We start from the raw sequence: 11,955 nt of genomic DNA, 5'->3' as shown, positions 1-11,955 counted from the left end.
AATGTTCAGCACAGTTTCTCTACAACTTTCCTTCAAAACTCTCTGTAATTTACATGCAGTTATTGATATATACTGTTTCAGATGATCTAAGACTAATCTTCAAGGCCTAATGTGACACTAATTTAATTAGTCTGATTATGATTTTTAGCCTGAATCTTGGTCTGAGTCTTCTGTGCAACATATCTTGCGTAGCCATTTCATACCTAATAACAGTAAGTAGCTTTAATTTCCAAATCACAATACCATTTTATGTTCAGTTTGCACAACAGATTCAAGGTACATGAAAGCGTGACGAAAGCAAAGAGTTAAAACACAGAAAGATCTACAAGAAGGGAAAAAGAGAAAAAAAAAAATCTGTTTCAGTCTGGTTTTTATGTCCTGTATGTTTCTACAGCAGGACACTGGTACATTCCCCATACACTTATTTTTCTAACATCTTCTTCTCAGTCCAAAACCAAAATGTCAAAATGTTTAATCATTTTTTTTTTCTCTTAGGAAAGAAGATGTGTGAAGTCTTTCTTCCTGAAATCCAGTCAGGTATACTCCTTAGGTGAAATACCCCTAAGCTCAACGTACAGCTAATTGTTAAATGACTATGGTTAAAATAGTTGCATATAAATAAAATTTTGCTTAGTAAATACTGTGACATGCGCTAGCAACCAAGGACTGTAGAAATCTTTTAATTCAAAACCAAATTCAAATCCATTTCAATATTAATTTATTTAAATAAAATGTTATTTATGTTGTAAACTAGGTAATCTTTGATAACCAGCTATGGACGTGGTTACACAGAGATTTAAGGAAATAATGAGCTGTAAGCGTACAAATAATTCCTATTTGCATACTTAAATTCAAGCACATTCTTAAGCCTTTTCAAGATTGGTCCCTACAGATGTTGCATATTCAGCTAAGTTTGAATCAACCAGATTTCCATATGCATGTAGCATATTATTTTCCAATGAAAATGTTCCATTTCTTCTTCTAGTTGCTTTTGACGTTTATCACGTACATTAAATGACTTTTCTGAATAAGCAGTAATGAGCAAGCCTTCTGCCTTTGGCATGTCTTACTTGCCATTCGCCTCTGGAGTCATAATTAACAGGGAATCTTTTACCAGAAAAGATGTTTGTTTTTCTCCTACATTACACACATTAGCTTGCAATGGTATTTGCAAATTATAATAAAGGTTAAGAACTGATATATCTCTCAATTAGAAGCAGAGCTCTAGGTGATTTGGTTTCATTTGCTGTGTCTGGCATTTCTAAGCATGTTGCACACAGTTGTCATTCACCATTTCTAAATGTATCTCTGCTAAATGAATGGTATTCATTTCAAAGTGTACAAAATCACCTATATGAGGTATGAGTATAGAAAAATAACCATACCCTAACTACACCATACCTTTTCCTTTACTTCTATACATGCAAGTAAGTACACACGTTTTAATTAGTGGAATAGACAGGTTTTCCTGCCGGCTGTGAGAAGTAGCGTTTTCTAATCCACAGTCGTCTTGTTCCCTTCAGCCTCCGTTGTACACGCCCGTGTTACAGGCTCCTAATCGCCAGAGATCAGAAGTCGTAACGCCTGTAATCACACCAGTTGTCAGAAAATTGGGCTTTATCTGAGGGATAAATGACTCTTACAACATGCTTGACGTATTAGATACACTAACGAAGAGACGTTCAGAGGAGAGTCAGTCGGACTAACAGTAAACCTAGAAAATTTCCAAAGGACACCACCTTGGGAACAGAGTAAGGCAAAATGTGTGTAGTTGGGAGCACACACGCGGGTCCGGCGCCCGGGACGGCCTTTCGTCAGCGGAAAGAGCCGTGCGGGCCCCGAGCGGGCGGCGGTGGATGATTTCCAGCGTGAGGTGTGGCAATTTACACGGGCAGCAGAGGAACCGACACGGCAGCAGAGGAACCTCTCGCCTGGGCGCGGCCCGGGGGCTTTCGTACGCCCCGCCGGACCGCGCCAGGTGCCCGCCGGCCCTCCGCCGTGGGGGCGAGGGCGCCGCTGCTGCGCTCTCCGCCACGGAGGGAGCGGGTGGCGGAGCTGAGACGTCCTGGGCGATGGGAGGGCCGCGACCGGGAGGGCGGGAAGAAGAAGGGCGGGAAGAGGAAGGGCAGGAGGAGGCGGTGGCGGCGCCCCGCTCCGCCCGTCCCTCGGCACCGCTTGGCGGGAAAGGCCGGGCTTTGGCGGGCTCGGAGGAGAGGCGGCTGGTGGGAGGGGGACAGCGGGGCAGCCGGAGCCTACCTTGGCCCGCAGGGAATCGCCCGGGACGCGTCTCGCCCGCCATGCCTGCCAAGGGCGAGCTGCCGAGCGCGGTCGCTGCCGACCCCGAGCCCGGCGAGCCGCAGTACCTTCAGCAGGTCCGGCACATCCTGCAGCACGGCCACCGAAAGGAGGATCGCACCGGCACCGGCACCATCTCCGTCTTCGGCATGCAGGCGCGGTACAGCCTGAGAGGTCGGCACCGCCGGGACCCGCGGCTCCCGCCCTAACCCCCTGTCCGCGCCCGCCGCGGCTCCAAGGGCTGCCGCCGTGCGCCGGGGGCAGGGACGCCATCTTCTCCCCCGGGGCTGTTCCTTTCCCGCCCGCGGAGAGCGAGGTGTCCCTCCGCTCAGGGCCGGGACTCGGACCCGCCGCAGGGGCCTGCGGAGGCGTTTAGGTCGGTCCCGTCAGCTCCCTCGCCCGCTCCCCGCCAGCCCGCCGCAGCTCGGACCCTTCCTCTCCCTCGGCCCAACAGCCAGGCCGGGCCCTGCCCCGTAGCTGTCACCTGTTGAAAAAACGGAGCAGATACTGAGATAGCCTGTCCTGGACCTTCCTACCATTGAAGCATAGTAAGAAGGGTGGTTTGTGAAATAGATTTGGCAAGAATTTTGTCTTAAGTCTCTGCTTTCTCTTGCGAATGCCCACACATACGCTGCAGTGCGTACCAGTGGAAGTTTGTCCAGGTCCCCTTGGACCATGGATGATTCATCTTCCCTCTCTGTCCAGGAAAATAAAAGTCAGATTCTTGTCTAACTTGACATGAATATGAGAATTACACATCCTGTACCAACTTCTTGCTTTGTATCCAAACCTCTAAATGTGGCATTACTCTGTAGGTGGAGAAAAACCTAAATTGGGTCACTCTGAGAAATTGCTGGTCACCTCTGACAGTCTGAAACTCTTTTTCAGATCAGTTTCCACTGCTAACAACAAAGAGGGTATTCTGGAAAGGGGTGCTGGAGGAGCTGCTGTGGTTCATCAAGGTTTGGCATTTGGATGTCTCTGTGGGTGGTGTGCCTGAGGGTGATACCAACAGAACGAACTAGTGTGGAGTGGATTAAAAATTTTGGAGTAGCTGCAAATGCTTCTGTTCGTATGAAAGAACAGAAGAAGTATAACCATGGAATATTTTGACTACACATGGAAGGCCATTGTCTTCAAGACATTCTGTACATTTTAGTGGAGACTATTGCATTGTTACCAATCAGAGGAGTTCTTCTGTTTCTTTTTAAGGGAAATAGTCTGAAATAGTGAGGGCTTTTGACAATTGCCTATACCCCACAGTTATAAAGCCTAGTATAGTCTCTTTTATTAGTGTTTGAATAAGAAATAGTAATATGAAGTAGACTGTAGGCAATTTAATGATCTGCTTTTTAGTATTGAGGTAGCTTTCATTGATTTGAACAGAAACAAGAGCTGAACCACAGGTGAAGTAAGACTGATGTAAGCACTAGACTTTTTAGTAGCAAAAACCTGAGATCTTATAGAGCTGATAGCTGTAGTTAGAGTATTAAGATTCACTGTAGATAATACATTACGATGTAAGTGTTGCTTTATACGTTGTGACGTTGTCCAGGTATGGGAAAGTCTAACCATTTGCTCGTTTGCTAGATAGCAGGACTCAAATACACTTTTTTCTTTTTGAAGTGTCTTTTTTTAAAATATAAAACACTAGACAGTCCCCAAAATGGGACACTGTCTATGTTGGATTTTTGAGTGTGCTAATTTGGACATGTTGCAGAACTCAGTGAGATTTCTCTGGGTTATTTTGTCATTTTTGTCACTTTAACAAAAGGATCTTTAAGACCTTAAGCTCATTATAGGTGTCTTGGCAAAGACAGTGCCTAGGCTCTAAATTTTTTGTTTGTCTGTTTTATCCATCTGTAGAGTAAAATCTTGTTCTCTGCAAATTTGTGTATGAAATGATATACCACAGTTGACCTTGAGACTGTGCTGTTTGTGCATTCACAAAGTTAGAAGAATCCTGAGTTAAATAATAGCAGCGTGACGCTTCAAACTTCATCCTAGTACGTTCCTGATAAGTTTTATTCTGTCCATGTGCAAAAACTTCATCCAGTACATTAATCAAACTGTTCATCCTTTGTAAGTGGATAAATACTGTAGACTAGCAAAGCTTAATACAGCTGTTTCAAATCATGTCCTCTGTGTTAGGATTAGGATGTAGACTTCTTACTGTCTGTGTTTTGTAGGGTTCTACAAACGCTAAAGAGCTCTCTGCAAAGGGTGTGAAGATTTGGGATGCTAATGGATCGCGTGAGTTCCTGGATAAGCAGGGTTTCAGCACCAGGGAGGAGGGGGATTTGGGACCGGTTTATGGTTTCCAGTGGAGGCACTTTGGAGCAGAATACAAGGACATGCACACAGGTAATCACATACAAATACAGTCTTGATCACTTAGTGATACGACTGTCACCTCCCTTCCAGAATACCAATGCAGGGTCCTAATTTCCGTGATATAATTGTGCTGGCAAGAACTGATGTCAGTGCACTACGTTCATTGGAGACTATGGAAGAGAAAGATTTTTCCATTCTGCAGCTGGAACGATATAGGATGTATCCACAGCTGATGATGGTGTGGACAGAATAGCTGTAACAAGTTATGATGTGATGCAGTACCTGTTGCTATTATTTTCAGGGAAACTGGTTCATTAAACTTAACTGTGAAGCGTCTTGATGGCTCTTTTCTAACTTGCTGAAGAAGAGGATGTGCAAAACATTTGGAGGACTGCCATTAAAAAAAAAGACTCAAGAAAAGATTGTCCCTACCTGGTTGGTGTGATCTTTAACTCAGAATAACAACATGGTTAATTATATTTTCTCCTGTTGGTTTTTTGTCAATACAGTCTCAAATTAAAATTCACGTTAGTTACAGATAGTAGATTAGTATTGGCATGTTGACCGCTGGCAGGACACAGTTTTACGCTAACAGAAGTGATGCAAATTGTGAACTGACATGTCTAAATACTTAAAATGTTTTAGCATTCCTGAACTTAAAAGGTCTGAGGCACCACAGTTTGGAAAAAACGAACAAGATAAATTCCCATAGGTTTCATTACCGATGGGTTTCCTTAAGTCACATTACTAATGGATAGGTAATTAGCTTCAGGAACTAACATAACCATTTGAGAAGGCTTCTGGCACAGCATTGCTGGCAGAAGAATTCCCTGAGATGCTAATTATATATTACTAACTTGTTTGCCAGCTTGAGTCTCCCTGCAACCATAATTTGGTGTTGCTTTGCAATAACAGTTATTAGAAAAAATTAGTTACCAGCCATACCGATTCACTGGCATGAGTCAGAACAAAACAACTAATGACTCTTTTGTTCTGGAATCCATTCTAACGTTCAGTTAATTCCAGTGAATTTCTCATATAACTGGTATTAAGCCTAAAAATCATCCTGCGAGCGTCATTGGGTGAAATGTAATATCCTCTGCTATACATGATTAAAGTTCCCTTCTGGCACTGAATGCTGTGGAAATTTAGTTTTCATACATGACCTTGTGAGTGCTGGATGGATGCGTTTATTCATCTGTCAAAAACTTCCTCCTTTTGAGCATGCAAAGAATGCTGGCACCCCATGTTACTGGTCTCGGCATATTTTAGTTCTGTTTTGGTTTTTTTTTTCCAAGAAGGAGCACAAGTAGCATGCAAGTTTAACATTTAGAAAGACATCTTAATCCAGAAATGCAATGAGCAAATTACTTTAAATACCGTGAATGACTAGGTGGTAATATCTTGCCCATTCCAGTACAGCTTTTGTCCTCTTTAGGTAACAAGTCATCGTGAGTGATGAATTAACATGCTTTGTCCAATTAGGTTTTTTGTATTGCAGCTTTTGTTTCCTGGGATGTAATGTTGATGCAGACTTCTTACTTGGTCTTAAAAAACGGCTAGTTCTTGAGGCTTGGAATAAAATGTTCTAAACAGGAATGGTCCAGTTTCAGTGGGTGCTAAAGGTACTCAAAGCACTCAAAAGAGATGGAGGGACACAGGAAAATGTCATCATGAGAGTATCACAAGCCTTAGAGCACCCTAAGAAGAACCAGGAATAACCTACATTCGGAGGCTGCCAACAGATAAATTTAATCCCTTTCAAAGTTACAATAAAATCTTTATAGAGGTTTTCATTTGGGTATTACTGTTCAGTGGGATGTGGGCTGGGCTTTAAAAAAATATCATGACTTGAATCTGTCTGGCTTAGATCATATTTGGTTTCTTTCTTCAGATTACTCTAACCAAGGAGTTGATCAGTTGCAAAAGGTGATTGAAATGATCAAAACCAATCCAGATGACAGAAGAATCATTATGTGTGCTTGGAATCCCAAAGGTATTGGAACAGCAGACTTTTAAGTTAACACAGTTGTACGTTATCTTGCTGGATGCTAAATTATGTTCTAATCCTGTGTCAACAGTCAGGTCCATTTGGTGTCCTTGCTTGTTCTTTATAAAACTATCAGGAATGCAGTAAAAGGCAAAGGATAATAAGCTTGGTTCTCCTTCTATTTAATTCTCATGTTCAGACCTCAAAAATTTTGAACCATTACTTCAAAGTTTTTCTCTCCAGGATAAAGTGAGGGATATACCTGGCTACCAGCGTCTTTGACATACAGTCTCTGTTAAAACGCAGCAATTCTTACTTTAAACAGGTTAAAAAAACAAAACCAAAAAAGAGTATACTGAAGCAGTGTGTCTGTTTTTTAGCCATATAATAAATTCTAAACTTACAAAAACTTTAAAACTAGAGAAAAAAAAATTATTTGTGTTTTAATGACTTCCTTGAACATAGGCTGTCTAGATATCCGTTCGCTTTGTAGGGCTGCTTCTAAATAAGAGCTAATGCCAGAGAATGTGTAACCAGCAGCAGTAGAGCTGTGCACAAAAAAAATCACCTAGCATTTTCCACTCAAGGCTCTGAAAGGGGATGCCACATGCTGTTGCTGTTATTTTCAAGGTTAAACATTCTCAGATATCAGGAGATGCCTGGTTAAAGTTCTCCTTACCTAGCTGTAAATGCGCTGTCTGCGCTTTTAAGTGTAGATAAACGCTCAAAAGATCTTTTTGTTTTCTGGTTATTATTTTTTTATTGATCATTACTTTTATATCTCAACAAGCAGTAAAGGCACGTTGTGATGGGAAGAGAGTAAGATGAAGCAGTTGGAAGTCACTTTAGGGTACATGTTTAATTTTACTCTTAATGTCTTCCTTTAATGAAATCAACTGTTGCACTGAGGTGAGTAGAACTAAACTGCTGTGCAGCATTATGGCATAAATCTGTTCTCTGGAATATCTGTTTATGACTTTTCTGGTCATACTGCCCAGGAGACAGCTTGTCATGACCCAGACTTAATTGCTTAGGCAGCAGGTGCTTTTAAAGAAGAGAAAAAGCAACAGAATGACAGTGCAGTTGGATTTTTGCTCTCTACTGTATCTCATTAAATGCTTGTTCGGGTTTTGCATCTTCTACATTTGTAACACACTAATGCTGCTATGATTGTTTTTTTTCCCCTCCTTCCTGTACTGCAATTCCCAGATATTTCTTTGATGGCTTTGCCTCCATGCCATGCCCTTTGCCAGTTCTATGTTCTAAATGGTGAATTGTCTTGCCAACTCTATCAGAGGTCTGGAGATATGGGACTAGGAGTGCCTTTCAATATCGCCAGCTATTCACTGCTCACATACATGATTGCCCATGTCACAGGGCTAAAGGTAGGCTACTCAGTCATTTTACTTAATCTTGTCTGAGAAGTGAAGGACTAAAGATAAGACTCTGGTCTTATCTCTTGATTGACTCTTAATAAAACTCATGTCATGTCCAAGAAGTGCAATGAACATACTGTTCAAAATCTTGCTGAAATATGTGTGAGAAAGGGCCCCCTGAATTTAATGTGAATTGTTTCTGTTCTCTATGGGCAGATAAGATGAGCAATGTAAGAGTTCCTAAATTCAGGTCAAACAGATAGAAGATTCACCAGGTCTTTTTAACAGAACATGCCAAAACTGACCTGTTCCACTAGACTACTTAGAAACTTGAACTGAGCACTTGTCCTTATGGAATAATAATATACAAGTGATTAAATTTTGTAGCTTGTGTCTTTTATTGGAAGCAAACAGTAGCTCAGCGGTTGCTGTCAAGGTTCCAATTTGGGTATTCTGCCCACCTAACTTCCAGCCGTAATTTCAGTTGGGTATTTTTTTCATTTCTTGTTGTAGATGATTATATGGAGTGGTAGTGTTTGCTCAAGTAGCTACTGCCCTGACTCCAGAGCTATATTTTGTGATTTGGCAGAGTAATATAAATGTACCACAACCCTCTACAAACAAAACGTGCTTTTCTTTAGAGCATATGAAAAATTATACTATCAAGGCCATTTGGACCTGATCCTCCTCCTACCAGTAACACAGAATCATAGAATGGTTTGGATTGGAAGGGACCTTAAAGATCATCTAGTTCCAGTGCTGTTGCCATGGGCAGGAACACCTTCCACTATATCAGATTGCTCAAAACCTCGTCCAGCCTGGCCCTGAACACTTTAAAGGGGAATTTAAAATAGAGAAGTAGGGAAGAACCAGACTTCACAGCAATTGCAGACCTGCTTAAGAAATTAGGCCAAGGTACTAGAAAAAAGTGAGGTTTAACATTATGTCCATAAAGCAGCTGTTGCCTCTCAGCCACCTCTCTCACAGCTTTGGTGGGTTTTAGCAGGATATTTCCAAGGGCTGATCTACATTGGTCAGAGGCCAGTAAAACAGACACCTATTTTTAAAACTTACCTAAGTTAAATTAGATTGCTCTGGGGCTGCTGAGTTACAGAACTTGCAAGCTTGCAAAAATCTGGATGCTTGATAAGTGCTTTGGGATTTAGCCTGTGACTGACACCTCCACTGCCATAAACTATGTTGTTTAGTAGTGACTAAGGCAACTAGTTTGAAACCAGCTTTGGCAAGTCCTGCCTACTAGAAGTGGAGTGGAAAAGTTGAATGTCTCTGCTCCATCTGTTTCCATCTTGGTGACCAGATTAGTAGTACTCCATTCATTTACTGAAGCTATTATCCTAGCAGGATTTCAAAGATAGGTTTTTTGTAAGATAGTGGAAATTTCACTATATTTTTCATGAATTATGCATTAGTCTGGGAAGATAGTGTCCTTTGAAGCTTGCAAGGATGTCTTGATAATCCAATCTAGAATCCAGTACAGAAGCTGCAGTTCCGTACTACATAGATGTAAGACGCCAGGAATCAATAGTGTAAGCATTGTAATGTTTTGCTTTCCTGAAACCTGACTATTTGAAGACCACATGTATCCTCCTTTCTCTTCAGCCTGGAGAGTTCATACACACATTAGGAGATGCTCACGTATATCTGAATCATGTGGAACCTCTAAAAGTTCAAGTAAGTACTTATCTGCATTCTTGTATCCTTTTATCTTCCACAATGCTTATCCAATACAAAGTTGTCTTGGTATTACAAGTATCATTTTGCAAATATTAATTTGTGTAGCTTTTCTTCTCATTTCTACCCTAATAATTGTAATACCTTAACCTCTGTTGAACTCAGGTCACAAACAGAAACACAACACAAACGTGATTGAAATGTACATCAGCGTACTACTCTAGAACCAAGTTAGAGATCCAGAATCTGTACCTCTACTTTTGACTTCATCATTCCAAAACCTTAGCAAACCATCCCACCTAATACAGATAAACACAAAATAAAATGTCTTTATCATATATCAGAAAAGGATAACTTACCAATTCACAGAGTTAATCAGTATGACTGTTTGGCTGAATGAGGCTGTATTTTCTTCAAACCATCCAGAGAACTCGTTGTTGCTTCGGACCCGAACATACCTGTGAGAAACTGCAGCATGTTTGTTGCACATCTGGGCCAGAATTTCCAATTTACTTTTCTCTGGAAGGAATCTAATCTGTAACCACCAGAATTTCTCTGCAGACTGAAAGTGCTTGCAGTGCATTTGGATGATTGGGGAATCCACTTTAAAATTATGCTACTGCTCCCTGTCAAAACACTGAAGTAGATTCCACCTATTTGTATTACAATTATTTTTTTTTTTTAGTATAAGTCTTCTTGGGGAGGAGGGAAAATCTGCATAGCATAATCTGAATCGAGATTAATGAGATCTGATTTATAACACAAAATCTCTGCTTCCAAGTATTAGCTTTGTACAATAAGCTTGCTTTTTTTTCAGCTTCAGAGGGAGCCAAGACCTTTCCCCAAACTTAGAATTCTTCGTAAGGTTGAAGACATCAGTGACTTTAAGGCAGAAGACTTTCAGATTGAAGATTATAATCCTCATCCACCTATTAAAATGGAGATGGCTGTTTAATGCTATAAACCAGCTTCTATTAATATGGAAATGTACCTAAGCTACTTAGCTTTCGCTGTGCTTAAAGTTATGGGGGTTTTATATCCTTCAAAAGATACAAACTTTATTATTGCAAAAGAAAGAGATACTAGTAGACCAGTACTGCTTTCATTACTAAACCGTAGTCACACAGAACAGATGATTATTTGTTCCTGTTGTACTGCGCAGATACTAACCCAGTTTTACATTGTCAGTGAGATAGTTTTCTACACGTTTCAGTTACCATTGGCCACTTCTGTTACCCTTCAGTTACTGTGTGTGAGTAGCACTTGCTTACATGCTTTATTTAGTACTGAAAATAGAGAAGGCCTTCAAGGTTGTAGAAGTCTTTAAATATGTTCTGAAGAGTATATGTTTAATAAAGCTTTCTAAAAAAAATCTTCTGTAAGGGATGATGCATATGTGATTTTAACTATGTTTGTTTATAGGTAGTAGTAAATAAGAACTGGAAAGCAAAGGTAAATTCTGTTTTACTTCAGGATCTTGGAGGGTGAGATTTAGCAAGGCAAAACAAACTTCCCATGGTCTTCATAGATGAACAAGACAAAAGATCTTAATGAGCCTTGTCTGAAATGCCATCTCTGCCTAACATCTCTGTATCAGCATTTTTTTTTAATTCCTCAGTTCTACATGAATGATGAATCTGGTGTAAATCAAACAGAGCTGTAGTTAAACAGAGGTTACCAGATAGTATTAGTAATAATCTGTCTGTCATCATTTAAAACCAGAAACCACAAACATATGGACTAATTTTGCAGCATGGAGCAGTAAAAGTTAGAGATAGTTGTATTTGTAGGATTGGAGCTTATTAATTTAATCTCAGCAGAATTCAGCTTTCATCTCTCCTTATCCTTGCAACTTCCGCAGTAACTTCAGTCTTTATAAAATTCCTCTTCAGGAATTCAGCTGTGGATAGGTCTATGGTTAATACTCAGACATAGCATATTCAATACATGTTTGAACACATGGACAAATGCATAGTGATCTTTTGATTAATTTTTGAGGTCAGTAAACTGGTAAATATCGTTGTAAAATTCTACAATTTGATATAATGCTAAGAATTAAATAAACAGTGTGCTTTGATTCCAGTCATTCAGAGGCCTGAAAAAGAGGACCATTGCATCTTTCTTGAACCAAACTGCTAATAACTTTCAAAAGCATATTTTGCATCAAAATTATTTGTGAATCTCATTATACTGATATTCATTATACCAATCACTGATCTTAATACTAATTTTTTTGTAGTGCCATGTCATGTGCTCAAAAAATAAGTT

The 11,955-nt window shown here is 40.4% G+C and overlaps 1 protein-coding gene across 1 annotated transcript; it reads left to right on the top strand.

The window, feature by feature from the left end:
• Positions 1 to 2,297: 2,297 nt before the first annotated feature.
• TYMS (thymidylate synthetase) lies at positions 2,298 to 10,642 on the top strand. Its single transcript, XM_086609226.1, has 7 exons — positions 2,298 to 2,469; positions 3,184 to 3,257; positions 4,485 to 4,659; positions 6,524 to 6,625; positions 7,829 to 8,004; positions 9,616 to 9,687; positions 10,505 to 10,642. Exons 1-7 carry the CDS (start codon positions 2,298 to 2,300, stop codon positions 10,640 to 10,642), a joined length of 909 nt encoding a protein of 302 aa, XP_086465352.1.
• The last annotated feature ends 1,313 nt before the right edge of the window (positions 10,643 to 11,955 follow it).

The sequence above is a fragment of the Tauraco erythrolophus genome, chromosome 3, assembly GCF_009769465.1.
Source record: "Tauraco erythrolophus isolate bTauEry1 chromosome 3, bTauEry1.pri, whole genome shotgun sequence".
NCBI lineage: Eukaryota > Metazoa > Chordata > Aves > Musophagiformes > Musophagidae > Tauraco > Tauraco erythrolophus.
This window is presented reverse-complemented; position numbering and strand designations above follow the sequence as displayed.

Coding starts and splice junctions, on each gene's coding strand:
- TYMS (XM_086609226.1), top strand. CDS start 2,298: ATGCCTGCCAAGGGCGAGCTGCCGAGCGCGGTCGCTGCCGACCCCGAG. Junction 3,258..4,484: donor AGCTGCTGTGGTTCATCAAG/GTTTGGCATTTG, acceptor TGTGTTTTGTAG/GGTTCTACAAACGCTAAAGA. Junction 6,626..7,828: donor GTGTGCTTGGAATCCCAAAG/GTATTGGAACAG, acceptor TGCAATTCCCAG/ATATTTCTTTGATGGCTTTG.